Source organism: Oryzias latipes, chromosome 5 (genome assembly GCF_053564925.1).
Source record: "Oryzias latipes strain Hd-rR chromosome 5, Olatipes_Hd-rR_3.1".
In the NCBI taxonomy this organism is placed as follows: domain Eukaryota; kingdom Metazoa; phylum Chordata; class Actinopteri; order Beloniformes; family Adrianichthyidae; genus Oryzias; species Oryzias latipes.
The window spans coordinates 800,001-816,854 of record NC_136241.1 but is presented as its reverse complement, the minus strand read 5'-3'; the positions used below and the strand labels follow the sequence as shown (position 1 = coordinate 816,854).

Here is a 16,854-nt window from a genome sequence, read left to right as displayed (position 1 = left end):
GCTTAGATTGTAGGATTGTGTTATTTTTAGCAATTATACAAATTCTTTTTTTAGGACCAGCAAGTCCCTAATGGCAAGTCAAACTAGCGGTTTGAATGAAAAATCATGATGCTCCAATTAGTCTTAGTTTCTTGATTAAGAAGTGAATAACTAGCTGCCAGAATTAATATAAGACCATGTATTTTTCAAAAATTTCGATCCGCGCCCGCCATATCGCTCAAAGAAAAGTTCAGGGATTTTTTCCTTGCCTGACTTTCATCACTGCTAGACTAACATAAACAAAAAAGGGCAGTCCCCCCCTACAGCTTCACTTAAACATAACTACACTAAACAAAAGACTACACAGAGTGGGCCTGAACTCAAAACTACAAGGAACTACAGAGTGCAACATAAACTACACATCAGGTGGAGAAGAGCGCCAAGCTGCAGTGGAGGCAGGTTGCAGCAGAGCTCCTCTCTCGCAAGCTGGAGGTCCACATGGTGCTTTAAAGGCTGCTCCAAAACGGCAGGTCTTACTTGCTACTTTAAAAATGTGGTATTTTTAAAGGCTTTCTTTTTCTTGGATAAGAAGGGGAACGTCTTCAACTGGAAAAATTAAAATGACCCTTTTCCAAAACACATTTTGCTTCATTTAAATAAAGTTGTGTTGTTTATTCTGTGTATTTTCAATCTTCTATAGCAGCAGTGTCAGCAGTGTTTGTGTTTCATATTGAGTCATTCAGGGACATCTTCTCGTTTGGTTTTATTGGTTTAGGAATCAGCCTGATTATTATGAAGCAATTTCCCAGCCCATCGACATGACAAAAATACAGAACAAGCTCAAGTCCGAGGAGTATAATGATGTGGAGCAGCTTACTGCCGATTTCCAACTGATGTTCAACAATGCCAGATCCTTCTACAAAGTATACAAATGACATTTATTCTTTGTTCTTGCTGCATTTTTCTATTTTCAAGTGTGTTTCAAGCTAATCTTGGTCGTGTACTCTTTCACTCATCCTTTCTAAATCTTCACGCCAAATAACTTGCAATGATTTAGCGCGACAGTGAGGAGTACCAAACAGCATGTAAGCTGTGGGACGTGTATCTGCAATCAAGGAATGACTTTGTGCAGCCTGGAGATGGAGATGAGGATGATGAAGATGGGGATGATATAGGGGATAATCCAGGGCTATCTGCTGAAGAAGAGGCAAGTTCTCTGTTCAGTACTTGTTAGATGAAAGATTTATTTGCAACTCACTTACTTTTTTTCAATCTAAAGATGTACTTTGAAATTCTTTCCTGAGAGACATTCTGACGATCTGTTTTAGACATCAGGCAGCAATCTGAAGGAGGTTCTTGAGCAGCTTTTGGAAGTGATCGTGTCCCACACCGATTCCTCAGGGCGACTTGTCAGCGAGCTTTTCCAGAAACTGCCTTCTAAAGTGGTACGTTTTTATAATTGTATATTTCTTTGCAACAGTGGAACTGGAAGATATGGCCAGTAAAGAACATTTCCGATTTTTTTCATTCCAAATTTGGTTTTTGATTTTAATGATTTAGTTTTTTTCTCCCTGCTTTTACTTTTTCTAAAAAAAAAAAAAAGACAAATGATGGAATATATTTAACAAAAACTCTTTTATTTTAACATCTTCTTTGGAAATTGTCTCCAACACAAAGTAAATTCAAATACAAACTGTAAAAATGTTTTCAGACCAAAGCAGCAGATGTTTTGGGACCTACGGCTAGTTTGACCATCTTATAAAGAGAAATACTAGAACGACTCGGCAGAACATTTCTGGGAGTAGCAGCCTTGAAATGGAAATGCTGTTGAAGCGTGTCCAAAGTGCTGTTGTAGCGCGTTCAAAATACTGTTGTAGCGCGTTCAAAATGCTGTTGTAGCGCGTTCAAAATGCTGTTGTGGCTTGTCCAAAATACTGTTGTAGCGCGTCAAAATTTGATGTTTTGCGCGTCCAAAATGCTGTTGTAGCGCGTCCAAAATGCTGTTGTAGCGCGTTCAAAATGCTGTTGTAGCGCGTCCAAAATGCTGTTGTAGCGCGTTCAAAATGCTGTTGTAGCGCGTTCAAAATGCTGTTGTAGCGCGTATATTTCTTTGCAACAGTGGAACTGGAAGATATGGCCAGTAAAGAACATTTCTGATTTTTTTCATTCCAAATTTGGTTTTTGATTTTAATGATTTAGTTTTTTTCTCCCTGCTTCTACTTTTTCTAAAAAAAAAAAAAAAAAGACAAATGATGGAATACATTTAACAAAAACCCTTTTATTTTAACATCTACTTTGGAAATTGTCTCCAACACAAAGTAAATTCAAATACAAACTGTACAGATGTTTGCAGACCAAAGCAGCAGATGTTTTGGGACCTACGGCTAGTTTTACCTTATAAAGAGAAATACTAGAACGACTCGGCAGAAAATTTCTGGGAGTAGCAGCCTTAAAATGGATTTGAAGGCGTGTCCAAAATGCCGTTGTAGCGCGTTCAAAATGCTGTTTTGTGTGTCCATAATGCTGTTGTAGCGCGTCCAAAATGCTTTTGTAGCGAGTTCAAAGTGCTGTTGTAGCGCGTCCAAAGTGCTGTTGTAGCGCGTCCAAAGTGCTGTTGTAGCGTGTCCAAAATGCTGTTGTAGCGTGTCCAAAATACTGTTGTAGCGTGTCCAAAATGCTGTTGTAGCGCGTTTAAAATGCTGTTGTAGCGCGTTCAAAATGCTGTTTTGCGTGTCCAAAATGCTGTTGTAGCGCATTCAAAATACTGTTGAAGCGTGTCCAAAGTGCTGTTTTGCGTGTTCAAATTGCTGTTGTGGCGCGTTCAAAATGCTGTTGTAGCGTGTCCAAAATGCTGTTGTAGCGCGTTCAAAATGCTGTCGTAGCGCGTTCAAAATGCTGTTGTAGCGCATCCAAAATGCTGTCGTAGCGCGTTCAAAATGCTGTTGTAGCGCGTTCAAAATGCTGTTGTGGCTTGTCCAAAATGCTGTTTTAGCGCATCCAAATTTGCTGTTTTGCGCGTTCAAAATGCTGTTGTAGCGCGTCCAAAATGCCGTTGTAGCGCGTCCAAAATGCTGTTGTAGCTGGTTCAAAATGATGTTGTGGCTTGTCCAAAATCCTGTTTTAGCGCATCCAAATTTGCTGTTTTGCGCGTTCAAAATGCTGTTGTAGCGCGTCCAAAATGCCGTTGTAGCGCGTCCAAATTGCTGTTGTGGCGCGTTCAAAATGCTGTTGTAGCGTGTCCAAAATGCTGTTGTAGCGCATCCAAATTTGCTGTTTTGCGCGTTCAAAATGCTGTTTTGCGCGTCCAAAATGCTGTTGTAGCGCGTCCAAAATGCCGTTGTAGCGCGTTCAAAATGCTTTTGCAGCGCGTCCAAAATGCTGTTGTGTCGCGTTCAAAATGCTGCTGTAGCACGTACAACATGCTGTTGTAGCGTGTCCAAAATGCTGTTGTAGCGCATCCAAATTTGCTGTTTTGCGCGTTCAAAATGCTGTTGTAGAACGTTCAAAATACTTTTGTAGCGTGTTCAAAATGCTGTCGTAGCGTGTTCAAATTTGCTGTTTTGCGCGTCCAAAATGCTGTTGTAGCGTGTTCAAAATGCCGTTGTGTCGCATTCAAAATGCTGTTGTAGCGCGTCCAAAATGCCGTTGTAGCGCGTTCAAAATGATGTTGCAGCGCGTCCAAAATGCTGTTGTAGCGCGTTCAAAATGCCGTTGTAGCGCGTTCAAAATGCTGTTGTAGCGCGTATATTTCTTTGCAACAGTGGAACTGGAAGATATGGCCAGTAAAGAACATTTCTGATTTTTTTCATTCCAAATTTGGTTTTTGATTTTAATGATTTAGTTTTTTTCTCCCTGCTTTTACTTTTTCTAAAAAAAGAAAAAAAAGACAAATGATGGAATACATTTAACAAAAACCCTTTTATTTTAACATCTACTTTGGAAATTGTCTCCAACACAAAGTAAATTCAAATACAAACTGTACAAATGTTTGCAGACCAAAGCAGCAGATGTTTTGGGAGCTACGGCTAGTTTTACCTTATAAAGAGAAATACTAGAACGACTCGGCAGAAAATTTCTGGGAGTAGCAGCCTTGAAATGGATTTGAAGGCGTGTCCAAAATGCCGTTGTAGCGCGTTCAAAATGCTGTTTTGTGTGTCCATAATGCTGTTGTAGCGCGTCCAAAATGCTTTTGTAGCGAGTTCAAAGTGCTGTTGTAGCGCGTCCAAAGTGCTGTTGTAGCGTGTCCAAAATGCTGTTGTAGCGCGTTTAAAATGCTGTTGTAGCGCGTTCAAAATGCTGTTGTAGCGCGTTCAAAATGCTGTTGTAGCGCGTTCAAAATGCTGTTTTGCGTGTCCAAAATGCTGTTGTAGCGCATTCAAAATACTGTTGAAGCGTGTCCAAAGTGCTGTTGTAGCGCGTTTAAAATGCTGTTGTAGCGCGTTCAAAATGCTGTTGTAGCGCGTTTAAAATGCTGTTGTAGCGCGTTCAAAATGCTGTTTTGCGTGTCCAAAATGCTGTTGTAGCGCATTCAAAATACTGTTGAAGCGTGTCCAAAGTGCTGTTGTAGCGCGTCCAAAATGCTGTTTTGCGTGTTCAAATTGCTGTTGTGGCGCGTTCAAAATGCTGTTGTAGCGCGTTCAAAATGCTGTCGTAGCGCGTTCAAAATGCTGTTGTGGCTTGTCCAAAATGCTGTTTTAGCGCATCCAAATTTGCTGTTTTGCGCGTTCAAAATGCTGTTGTAGCGCGTCCAAAATGCCGTTGTAGCGCGTCCAAAATGCTGTTGTAGCTGGTTCAAAATGATGTTGTGGCTTGTCCAAAATCCTGTTGTAGCGCATCCAAATTTGCTGTTTTGCGCGTTCAAAATGCTGTTTTGCGCGTCCAAAATGCTGTTGTAGCGCGTCCAAAATGCCGTTGTAGCGCGTTCAAAATGCTTTTGCAGCGCGTCCAAAATGCTGTTGTGTCGCGTTCAAAATGCTGCTGTAGCACGTTCAACATGCTGTTGTAGCGTGTCCAAAATGCTGTTGTAGCGCATCCAAATTTGCTGTTTTGTGCGTTCAAAATGCTGTTGTAGTGCGTTCAAAATACTTTTGTAGCGTGTTCAAAATGCTGTCGTAGCGTGTTCAAATTTGCCGTTTTGCGCGTCCAAAATGCTGTTGTAGCGTGTCCAAAATGCTGTTGTAACGCGTCCAAAATGCCGTTGTATCGCGTCCAAAATGCCGTTGTAGCGCGTCCAAAATGCCGTTGTAGCGCGTTCAAAATGATGTTGCAGCGCGTCCAAAATGCTGTTGTAGCGCGTTCAAAATGCCGTTGTGTCGCATTCAAAATGCTGTTGTAGCGCGTTCAAAATGCTTTTGCAGCGCGTCCAAAATGCTGTTGTGTCGCGTTCAAAATGCTGCTGTAGCACGTTCAACATGCTGTTGTAGCGTGTCCAAAATGCTGTTGTAGCGCATCCAAATTTGCTGTTTTGTGCGTTCAAAATGCTGTTGTAGTGCGTTCAAAATACTTTTGTAGCGTGTTCAAAATGCTGTCGTAGCGTGTTCAAATTTGCCGTTTTGCGCGTCCAAAATGCTGTTGTAGCGTGTCCAAAATGCTGTTGTAACGCGTCCAAAATGCCGTTGTATCGCGTCCAAAATGCCGTTGTAGCGCGTCCAAAATGCCGTTGTAGCGCGTTCAAAATGATGTTGCAGCGCGTCCAAAATGCTGTTGTAGCGCGTTCAAAATGCCGTTGTGTCGCATTCAAAATGCTGTTGTAGCGCGTCCAAAATGCCGTTGTAGCGCGTTCAAAATGATGTTGCAGCGCATCCAAAATGCTGTTGTAGCGCGTTCAAAATGCCGTTGTGTCGCATTCAAAATGCTGTTGTAGCGCATCCAAAATGCTGTTGTAGCGCGTCCAAAATGCTGTTGTAGCGCATCCAAAATGCTGTTGTAGCGCGTCCAAAATGCTGTTGTAGCGTGTCCAAAATGCCGTTGTAGCGCGTTCAAAATGCTGTTGTAGCGCGTCCAAAATGCTGTTGTAGCGCATCCAAAATGCCGTTGTAGCGCGTTCAAAATGCCGTTGTAGCGCGTTCAAAATGATGTTGCAGCGCGTCCAAAATGCTGTTGTAGCGCGTTCAAAATGCCGTTGTGTCGCATTCAAAATGCTGTTGTAGCGCATCCAAAATGCTGTTGTAGCGCGTCCAAAATGCTGTTGTAGCGCATCCAAAATGCCGTTGTAGCGCGTTCAAAATGCTGTCGTAGCGTGTTCAAATTTGCTGTTTTGCGCGTCCAAAATGCTGTTGTAGCGTGTCCAAAATGCTGTTGTAGCGCGTCCAAAATGCCGTTGTAGCGCTTCCAAAATGCCGTTGTAGCGCGTTCAAAATGATGTTGCAGCGCGTCCAAAATGCTGTTGTAGCGCGTTCAAAATGCCGTTGTGTCGCATTCAAAATGCTGTTGTAGCGCGTCCAAAATGCCGTTGTAGCGCGTTCAAAATGATGTTGCAGCGCGTCCAAAATGCTGTTGTAGCGCGTTCAAAATGCCGTTGTGTCGCATTCAAAATGCTGTTGTAGCGCATCCAAAATGCTGTTGTAGCGCGTCCAAAATGCTGTTGTAGCGCGTTCAAAATGCTGTTGCAGCGCGTCCAAAATGCTGTTGTAGCGCGTCCAAAATGCTGTTGTAGCGCGTCCAAAATGCTGTTGTAGCGCATCCAAAATACTGTTGTAGCGCGTTCAAAATGCTGTTGTAGCGCGTTCAAAATGCTGTTGTGGCTTGTCCAAAATCCTGTTGTAGCGCGTCAAAATTTGATGTTTTGCGCGTCCAAAATGCTGTTGTAGCGAGTCCAAAATGCTGTTGTAGCGCGTTCAAAATGCTGTTGTAGCGCGTTCAAAATGCTGTTGTAGCGCGTATATTTCTTTGCAACAGTGGAACTGGAAGATATGGCCAGTAAAGAACATTTCTGATTTTTTTCATTCCAAATTTGGTTTTTGATTTTAATGATTTAGTTTTTTTCTCCCTGCTTTTACTTTTTCTAAAAAAAAAAAAAAAAGACAAATGATGGTATACATTTAACAAATACCCTTTTATTTTAACATCTACTTTGGAAATTGTCTCCAACACAAAGTAAATTCAAATACAAACTGTACAAATGTTTGCAGACCAAAGCAGCAGATGTTTTGGGACCTACGGCTAGTTTTACCTTATAAAGAGAAATGCTAGAACGACTCGGCAGAAAATTTCTGGGAGTAGCAGCCTTGAAATGGATTTGAAGGCGTGTCCAAAATGCGGTTGTAGCGCGTTCAAAATGCTGTTTTGTGTGTCCATAATGCTGTTGTAGCGCGTCCAAAATGCTTTTGTAGCGAGTTCAAAGTGCTGTTGTAGCGCGTCCAAAGTGCTGTTGTAGCGTGTCCAAAATGCTGTTGTAGCGTGTCCAAAATACTGTTGTAGCGTGTCCAAAATGCTGTTGTAGCGCGTTTAAAATGCTGTTGTAGCGCGTTCAAAATGCTATTTTGCGTGTCCAAAATGCTGTTGTAGCGCATTCAAAATACTGTTGAAGCGTGTCCAAAGTGCTGTTTTGCGTGTTCAAATTGCTGTTGTGGCGCGTTCAAAATGCTGTTGTAGCGTGTCCAAAATGCTGTTGTAGCGCGTTCAAAATGCTGTCGTAGCGCGTTCAAAATGCTGTTGTGGCTTGTCCAAAATGCTGTTTTAGCGCATCCAAATTTGCTGTTTTGCGCGTTCAAAATGCTGTTGTAGCGCGTCCAAAATGCCGTTGTAGCGCGTCCAAAATGCTGTTGTAGCTGGTTCAAAATGATGTTGTGGCTTGTCCAAAATCCTGTTGTACGGCATCCAAATTTGCTGTTTTGCGCGTTCAAAATGCTGTTTTGCGCGTCCAAAATGCTGTTGTAGCGCGTCCAAAATGCCGTTGTAGCGCGTTCAAAATGCTTTTGCAGCGCGTCCAAAATGCTGTTGTGTCGTGTTCAAAATGCTGCTGTAGCACGTACAACATGCTGTTGTAGCGTGTCCAAAATGCTGTTGTAGCGCATCCAAATTTGCTGTTTTGCGCGTTCAAAATGCTGTTGTAGTGCGTTCAAAATACTTTTGTAGCCTGTTCAAAATGCTGTCGTAGCGTGTTCAAATTTGCTGTTTTGCGCGTCCAAAATGCTGTTGTAGCGTGTCCAAAATGCTGTTGTAGCGCGTCCAAAATGCCGTTGTAGCGCGTCCAAAATGCCGTTGTAGCGCGTTCAAAATGATGTTGCAGCGCGTCCAAAATGCTGTTGTAGCGTGTTCAAAATGCCGTTGTGTCGCATTCAAAATGCTGTTGTAGCGCGTCCAAAATGCCGTTGCAGCGCGTCCAAAATGCTGTTGTAGCGCGTTCAAAATGCCGTTGTGTCGCATTCAAAATGCTGTTGTAGCGCATCCAAAATGCTGTTGTAGCGCGTCCAAAATGCTGTTGTAGCGCATCCAAAATGCCGTTGTAGCGCGTTCAAAATGCTGTTGCAGCGCGTCCAAAATGCTGTTGTAGCGCGTTCAAAATGCCGTTGTGTCGCGTTCAAAATGCCGTTGTGTCGCGTTCAAAATGCTGTTGTAGCGCGTTCAAAATGCTGTTGCAGCGCGTCCAAAATGCTGTTGTAGCGCGTTCAAAATGCCGTTGTGTCGCGTTCAAAATGCCGTTGTGTCGCGTTCAAAATGCTGTTGTGTCGCGTTCAAAATGCTGTTGTAGCGTGTCCAAAATGCTGTTGTAGCGCATCCAAATTTGCTCTTTCGTGCGTCCAAAATGCTGTTGTAGCGTGTCCAAAATGCCGTTGTGTCGCGTTCAAAATGCTGTTGTAGTGTGTCCAAAATGCTGTTGTAGCGTGTCCAAAATGCTGTTGTAGCACGTTCAAAATGCTGTTGTAGCGCGTTCAAAATGCTGTTGTAGCGCGTTCAAAATGCTGTTGTAGCGCGTCCAAAATGCCGTTGTGTCGCGTTCAAAATGCTGTTGTAGCGTGTCCAAAATGCTGTTGTAATGCATCCAAATTTGCTGTTTCGCGCGTCCAAAATGCTGTTGTAGCGCGTCCAAAATGCTGTTGTAGCACGTTCAAAATGCTGTTGTAGCTCGTTCAAAATGCTGTTGTAGCGCGTTCAAAATGCTGTTGTAGCGCATCCAAATTTGCTGTTTTGCGCGTTCAAAATGTTGTTGTAGCGCGTTCAAAATACTGTTGTAGCGCGTCCAAAATGCTGTTGTAGCGCGTTCAAAATGCTGTTGTAGCGTGTTCAAAATGCTGTCGTAGCGTGTTCAAAATGCTGTTGTAGAGTGTCCAAAATCCTGTTGTAGCGCATCCAAAATTACTGTTTGGCGCGTTCAAAATGCTGTTGTAGCGCGTCCAAAATGCTGTTGTGTCACGTTCAAAATGCTGTTGTAGGGCTTTCAAAATCCTGTTGTAGCACGTCCGAAATGCAGTTGTAGCGTTAGGAAAACTTTAGTAAATCCTTTTGCAGCAATTTGATGTATTACTGTGTCACAATGTTCATGGATTCGCCGGAGAACATGCCAACTCCTCACAGAGAGGTCCCCTGTTTCAGGTGTTCCAGCCAGGACTTGAAACAGGGGCGTTCTTTCTGTGAGGAAAGAGGGCAAACCACTGCGCCACCTTGCAGCCTGTGTCACAATGTCATGAATCCTAATAAGATATTTTCATTTAAATTCATGTGTGCTTTGTAGGCTTTTAAAAGCAATTATAGGTTAAAAATAATTACCATTAAAAAATAAATAAATTACATGAATTCATTACAGGTCACAAATTATTAGCATAAACAAATTATATTATATTATTATATATATTATATATTATATTAAAAAGAAACTAAATGTTTTAGTGAAAAAAATGGTTACGCTTTCTTTTACAGTACAGTACTTACAGTTTACGTAAGTGGTTATTTACATGGTACTTATAGTGTAAGTACTGGGTACTTACAGGGTATTTACATGGTACTTTGTATGGGATTTACATGGTACTTGCTGTGTACTTATGTGGAACTATTTGGTTCATACTTATGTGGTACATACTGGGTATTTCTAACATACTTACTGGGTATTTACAGTCTTTTGTGGTACTTACCACATGTAAGAACAAGGTAAGTACAAATAAAGTACCTTGACCTTTAGGTCTGTACTCGTATGTTTCATGGTATTTACCATGAATTTACCACAGAAGCTACCCCTTCAGTTCACTGAAACTGGACTGTAAAATGGTACTTTCAGTAGTAAATTCTGTGTATGTTCACGTATTACCTTACTGTACTGTGTATATACACACTTGGTCTTCTGACCTCACCAAATGAGACAATGCTAACTTGTTGGTAAGGGTAAAGTAACTCCATTGTAAAAACATATTCTGGCCTGATTACTTCTTGTAACATGTGGCAAATTTAAAGAGAAACAAGACAGCAGTAAAAACAACAATCTGTAATACGATACACTTCTGCAGCATACAAAGTGTCATCACAATGAAATTTGTTTTAAGTTTTTAGGTACTTTATTTGTACTTACCTTGTTCTTACATGTGGTAAGTACCACAGTAAACAGTGAAGATCTGGACTGAAGAGGTAGTAGAGCAACTAAAGGACTGTTTCAACACCACAGACTGCGAAGTTCTCTGCAGTGCACACGGGAGGACATAGACAGTATCACTGACTGCATCTCGGACTATGTTAATGTTTGTGTGGAAAACACAGTGCCAACAAAATCAGTGCAGTGTTTCTCCAACAATAAGCCCTGGGTCACTCCTGAGCTGAAGACCCTCCTAAATGAAAAGAAGAGTGCTTTTCTCTCTGGGGGCAAGGAGGAGCTGCAGAGTACAGAGGGACCTGAAATATAAGATCAGGAAGTGCAAAGACGCTACAGGAAGAAGCTGGAGCAGCGCCTGGAACAGAACAACATCTGTGATGTGTGGAGAGGTCTAAAACACATCTCGGGCCAGGTGACCAAGCCTGGATAAATGAACTGAATCTGTTCTTTAACAGATTTGATTCTGCCCAGCCCCCAGTCTCCATCCACTCGGCCCCCTCTTCACACCTTTTCCAACTCAGGCGTCTCTTCCCAGCTGCAGCTGTTACCACCTCAGCACCAAGCAGTCCACTCTCCCCTTCTTCCAACAGAAGCAAAGGGACCCCCCCAAAGACTCACAGCACCAGACCAGCCACCATCCACCCACCCTCCAACCCCCCTCTGCCTCACCCTGAATCAGGTTAGGATGGAGTTAAGGAGAACAAAGGCCAGGAAGGCAACAGGCCCTGACAGCATCACCTCCAGGCTCCTCAGGGAGTGTGCAGACCAGCTCTGTGTGGTGATGTTGTTCATATTTAATATGAGCCTCAGACTGGAGAAGGTACCAGTCCTCTGGAGGACTTCCTGCCTGGTTCCGGTTCCAAAGGTACCTCGTCCTACGGAACCGAACCACTTCAGACCTGTCGCCTTGACTTCCCACCTGATGAAGGCTATGGAGAGGATCATCCTCAGCCATCTCCGCACTCAGGTGAGCTCAGCACCGGACCCGCTGCAGTTTGCATATCGACCAGGCATCGGGGTGGATGACGCCATCATCTACCTGCAGCATCGGGCCCTGTCTCACCTGGAGGCCCCTGGTAGCCCTGTGAGAGTCATCTTTTTTAATTTCTCCAGTGCTTTCAACAGCATCCAGCCATCATTGCTGAGGAGGAAGCTGGAGGTTGCAGGTGTGGACCAACATCTCACTGCCTGGACCATCAGCTACCCAAATACAGACCACAGTTTGTGAGGCTGCTTGACTGTGTGTCTGATGTGGTGGTCTGCAGCACGGGGGCACCTCAAGGGACTGTGCTCTCCCCATTCCTGTTTACTCTGTACACATCAGACTTCACCTACGACTCCCACCACTGTCATCTGCAGAAGTTCTCAGACGACAGTGCCCTTGTGGGCTGTGTATCAGGGGGGGATGAGCAGGAGTACAAATGCTGGAGTCATCTCTGACTTTGGTGGCTGGTGTGAAAATAACCAGCAGCTGCTAAACACCAACAAGACAAAGGAGCTGATCCTGGACTTCAGGAGGTCCTCACCACCACACTCACCGGTGAACATCCAGGGTTCAGACATTGAGGTCGTGGACACATTTAAATACCTGGGTGTTCACCTGAACAACAGACTGGACTGGACCAATAATACGGATGCTCTGTACAGGAGGGGCCAGAGTCGCCTTCATCTGCTGAGGAGACTGAGGAGACTGAGGTCCTTTGGCGTGTGCAGAAAGCTGCTCAGGACCTTTTTTGACACTGTGGTGGCCTCAGTGGTCCTTTATGGAGTTCTGTTCTGGGCGGGAGGCAGTACAGGCAGAGACCTGAGGAGGCTTAACAAACTGGTTAAGAAAGCTGGCTCTGTCCTGGGCTGCACACTGGAGTCAATCGAAGAGGTGGCGAGACTGGAGGATGTTGGGTAAGCTAACATCCATCATGGATAACCCCTCCCACCCCCTACACCAAACTGTAGAGGCACTTACCAGCTCCTTCAGCACCAGACTGTTGCACCTACAATGCAAGAAGAAGCTACCGCAGGTCATTCCTCCCCACAGCCATCAGACTGTACAACACCGTGTTACAGTGACACATTACGGTCCCACGGGTGTTTTCATTCACTCATTTATTTATTTACTTTTGTTGTAGTTGTTGTTTTTTCAAATGTTCTTGCTCCTAAACGATTGTATGATTGGAGTGTACTTTTTTACTTATTTATTTTGTATAAATAAAAAAATAAAAAATTGTATCACATGTTTGCAGTGGATCACACGCCACTTTGGTAGCTGTATTTATTTATTATAAGAATGTCATTTTTGATGTCCTTTTTTTGCTGTTACTTATGAGTGTTGCTTTTGCCGCCATAGATAAGTGAATTTCCCCATCGTGGGATAAATAGTCATCTAATCTAAGTATGAACCAAATACTACCACATAAATACACAGCAAGTACCATGTAAGTACAGAGTAAATTCCATAAAAAGTACCATGTTGGAAAGTACCCAGTAGTTGCACAATAAGTACCATGTAAATACCACTTAAGTACACTGTAAGTACTGTACGGTAAAAGAAAGCGTTACCGATTTTTCTTCCCACTATTAAAGGACTAAAGTACAGTCACCTGATTTGCTTTGTTGTAGTTCATGATTGGTGGAATAGTGACCTTCTTTTATGTGGGTTTAACTAGTGACTTTTCAGTATTGTTTTTCATTTCTTGCTTTGTCTTTTTTTTATCTAGCAATACCCAGACTACTACGCTATTATAAAGGAGCCAATAGATCTGAGAATGATTGCTCAGAGAATACAGGTACTTTTACTATTCGTGGTTTCGCATTTCAGAGAACATTAAAATTCTTGACTCCTAACTAGTGAATTGTATTTGTGTTTCTTTAGATTGGACATTATAAATCTATCAGTGCTATGACGAAGGACATTGACCTCATGGCCAAAAATGCCAAGACTTACAATGAACCAGGATCTCAGATTTTCAAGGTCAATCTTTTTCTCTTATTTTTTTGAACAATGTATCACTTTAATTTGAAGTTTTAAAGACATGACACCTTTATAACATTGACTTGGTCCTTTACCAGGATGCTAACACCATAAAGAAAGTATTTATCCAACGAAAGACTGAACTTGAACACGCTGAACCTACTAAATCGAGTGTCCGCATCAGGTAAGGTTTAGTTATCACTTGTATCAAAGAAAGTCTTAAGATTTTAAGAGGATGGTGTTTTTATCCAGAAACCGAAGGTCTGGACAGGGGGACAGACTCTCCAGCGTTACTGTTGCTCTTCATTATGGCTCAGAAAGTGAGGATGATCCTGTGCTTTCAGGTAGGTTTTGGCCATTTCTGACCCAGATAAACTGTGTATAAAACTCATTGCCATTTTGTTGTTTGTATGCAGGCAGTGTGTGCTACGATGAGGAAGAGTCAGAAGCTGAGAGCCAGAGTTCAAGTATGGAGATAAGCAACCCGATCTTCCAGTTGTATGAAGCTGTGAGGGGTGCCAGGAACAGCCAGGGGCAGGTGTTTGCCGAACCGTTTCAGCAGCTGCCTTCTCGCAGAGAGTATCCCGATTATTTCCAGCAGATTAAACAACCCATATGTCTGTTGCAAATCAGGTTAGGGCTTGTCGTTTATTCAGAAAAATTCATATTTTTAGATTTAAAAATATTCTATCCGACAATCACTCTAAGTAAATTCATATGACTAATGCCAGTTTTTCCTTCTGTTAGGGCAAAGATGAAGAGTGGCGAGTATGAGAGCTTAGAGCAGATAGAGGCGGACCTCACTTTGATGTTTGAAAATGCGAAGCGTTACAACATGCCCAACTCAAGTATTTACAAACGGGCGTTTAGGCTTCAGCAGATCATGCAGGTGATGGACTCTAAAGGCTCTTCTGTTATTTTCTGCTAAAATATGTTCTTGCTTTAAAAAAAACACAAGAAAAGAGACTATCCTTGAGAATTTGAAGGACTTCATCATTTATTTTATTGGTTTAGGCTAAAAAGAAGGAGCTCCTGAGGAGAGACGATGAAGATGGAGACAGCATTTTGTTATTTGATACAGGAAGCAGCAAAAAGAAAAGGTTTTGAACTTTTTATTAGTGTCAGTTCTTCAAAGTCTGCATAATTTTAAATTAGAAATGTATTCTCTGTTGTTTGAACTATTGAATTACTTCTGGTGCTTGCTTTTATGTATGACAATTATACCTTTTTGTTTTGTCCTGTTTTTAGCCACAAAAAAAATGTCAAAAAGAACCGAATGAAGGCCTTGTACGCTGCAGTGTTGGAAGCCAGAGAGGCACGAACCAATCGCCGTCTGTGTGATCTTTTTATGTTCAAACCATCCAAGAAGGACTACCCTGACTACTATAAAGTCATTCTCGAGCCGATGGATCTGAAGACCATTGAGCACGGCGTTCGTGCTGAACGCTACGTTACAGAGGACGCTATGATGGAAGACATGAGACTGATGTTCCGTAATGCCCGCCATTACAACGAGGAGGGATCTCAGGTCTGTTGTTTGAATCCTCCTTGAATGTGACATATTGTGTTAGTTTTGTCCTCTTTAACAAATGTACTGTAAAGTTTGTAATTCTGCTGAAACCTTAATTTTGGGTGTACTTAGGTATATAACGATGCTGAAATTTTGGAGAAGATATTGAACAATAAACGGAAGGAACTGGGGCCTCCACCTGAAGAGCAGGAGGTTGGATCGCCTAAGTTGAAACTAAGTAAGTGTTTCCTGGACTCAAATGTTTCAGTTAAGTTACATTAGATGATCTTTAAGACCCAGTCCAATGAAAATCGTGCTGTTGTTGTTTTTGTGTGTGTGCATGTTTTGTGACTTTTTTCTCATGATGGAGGACATATGTTAAGAAGTTTAGATTAAAATTATATTTCTGATTGTTTTTTTTATTCAGCTCGTTGTGAATGAAAGGGGCCTATATTATGCAGAATCAACTTTTTTGAGCTTTTAGGTATATTATAATGTTCTTTCCTCACAAACCCCCCCTCAAAGGATGATTTCGATCCATTCACATATTTCTGACGTTTCCTCTAAAAACCTGCGCTCTGAGCCCCAATCCGCGAAAACGAGCAAGTTCTCCCATTGAGACGTAAAAAAGTGAGAACAACCCGTTCTAGGAAGATTCTGCACTGCTAGCACTGCCTCCAGGCTAACGCACACTTTCCCTGCTGACATAGCAATGATCAGCTTTACGCATTTTCAAGGCTCCACAATATGTACATCCATCTTTGCAAAAGTTCAATTATTGTTTGTTTACGTGGGTGAAACGCAGACACGCTGCCAAGTCGTCTTACTTATGGGTAGGAAAAAGTGCTGCGAAAAGAACTCATACCTCATAAATAAATCATTCTTTAGTGTGCCAAAGGTAATATATTATCATAAATATGGATATAGTTTACTCTGAAAGGCCTGAGAAAAGCAGGATTTAAGCCCTTTAAGAGCAGATGAAAAAATGCAGTTTGAAAAAGCTTGTAGTTTTGTAGAAGTTGCAGTTGGCAAGCCCACAAGCTCCCTGCTCTGCTCCATTCTGATGCATCCACTTGCAGAAAGATGGATCCATATACGTCTTTTTTTATCGTCTGAGCTGGCATCTGGGTCAAAACTGTCGCCTTTTTTGTTGAACAAAAATTGCTAGCAGCAGAGTGTAAACGGGTAGAGGATGAGAAGTGGAATCAGGTTTACTCCAAAACTCTCCTGCCCATAACGCAAGCGCGTTTCAAAAGAACTACTGACTGCTTTGCAGAGAGAAAACAGGCCTTTTTGGTTTGGCTAGAAAACAGCATAAGTATGCGGTAACGCTTTATAATAGCAGTCCTTAATAAACTATTTATAAAACATTAACAAGCACTAATAATGTAAGCTGCTTATAAGTACAATAAGCTGTTAATAAGAACACTATTAATATATTTATTAATCCCATACAAGCAGTCTATAAATGGCTTGTGAATAGGATTAACAAATGCGAATACATGTCTTTATAAGCAGCTTAATACGACATTACTCATGCTTGTTAATGTCTTATAAGTAGTTTATTAAGGAATATATTAATGTATTTATAAACTGCTTATTTAAACTTGTAAGTCATTTGTAAGACATTTACAAATGCTAATTAATGTACTTATAAGCAGCTTACATTACTAGTGCTTGTTAATGATATATAAAAAGATTATTAAGGACTGCTATTATAAAGTGTTTCCAATTTTAAAAATTTTTAAAAAGCAGATTACTGCCCCTTTTTTTGTATTTTTACATTGTCTTGTTTGTATTTTGACAACACATCAGTAAATATGTTTGCAATAATTACCAGGCCTTATGACTTGTGCTCTACCTTTTAAAAGCTTTATA

At 41.9% G+C, this 16,854-nt stretch overlaps 1 protein-coding gene across 13 annotated transcripts in view; it reads left to right on the top strand.

The window, feature by feature from the left end:
* The window catches only part of pbrm1l (polybromo 1, like), a 37,023-nt gene that overhangs the window by 5,940 nt on the left and 14,229 nt on the right, over positions 1–16,854 (top strand). For all 13 annotated transcript variants that reach the window (XM_078946728.1, XM_078946725.1, XM_078946722.1 and 10 more), the window contains exons 4-15: positions 755–902; positions 1,037–1,186; positions 1,308–1,424; positions 13,213–13,281; positions 13,368–13,466; positions 13,565–13,650; positions 13,719–13,810; positions 13,883–14,099; positions 14,214–14,355; positions 14,481–14,566; positions 14,715–14,994; positions 15,109–15,214. In XM_078946728.1, coding sequence (XP_078802854.1) covers positions 755–902; positions 1,037–1,186; positions 1,308–1,424; positions 13,213–13,281; positions 13,368–13,466; positions 13,565–13,650; positions 13,719–13,810; positions 13,883–14,099; positions 14,214–14,355; positions 14,481–14,566; positions 14,715–14,994; positions 15,109–15,214 — 1,592 coding nt within the window. The remainder of the gene's footprint in view (positions 1–754; positions 903–1,036; positions 1,187–1,307; positions 1,425–13,212; positions 13,282–13,367; positions 13,467–13,564; positions 13,651–13,718; positions 13,811–13,882; positions 14,100–14,213; positions 14,356–14,480; positions 14,567–14,714; positions 14,995–15,108; positions 15,215–16,854) is intronic.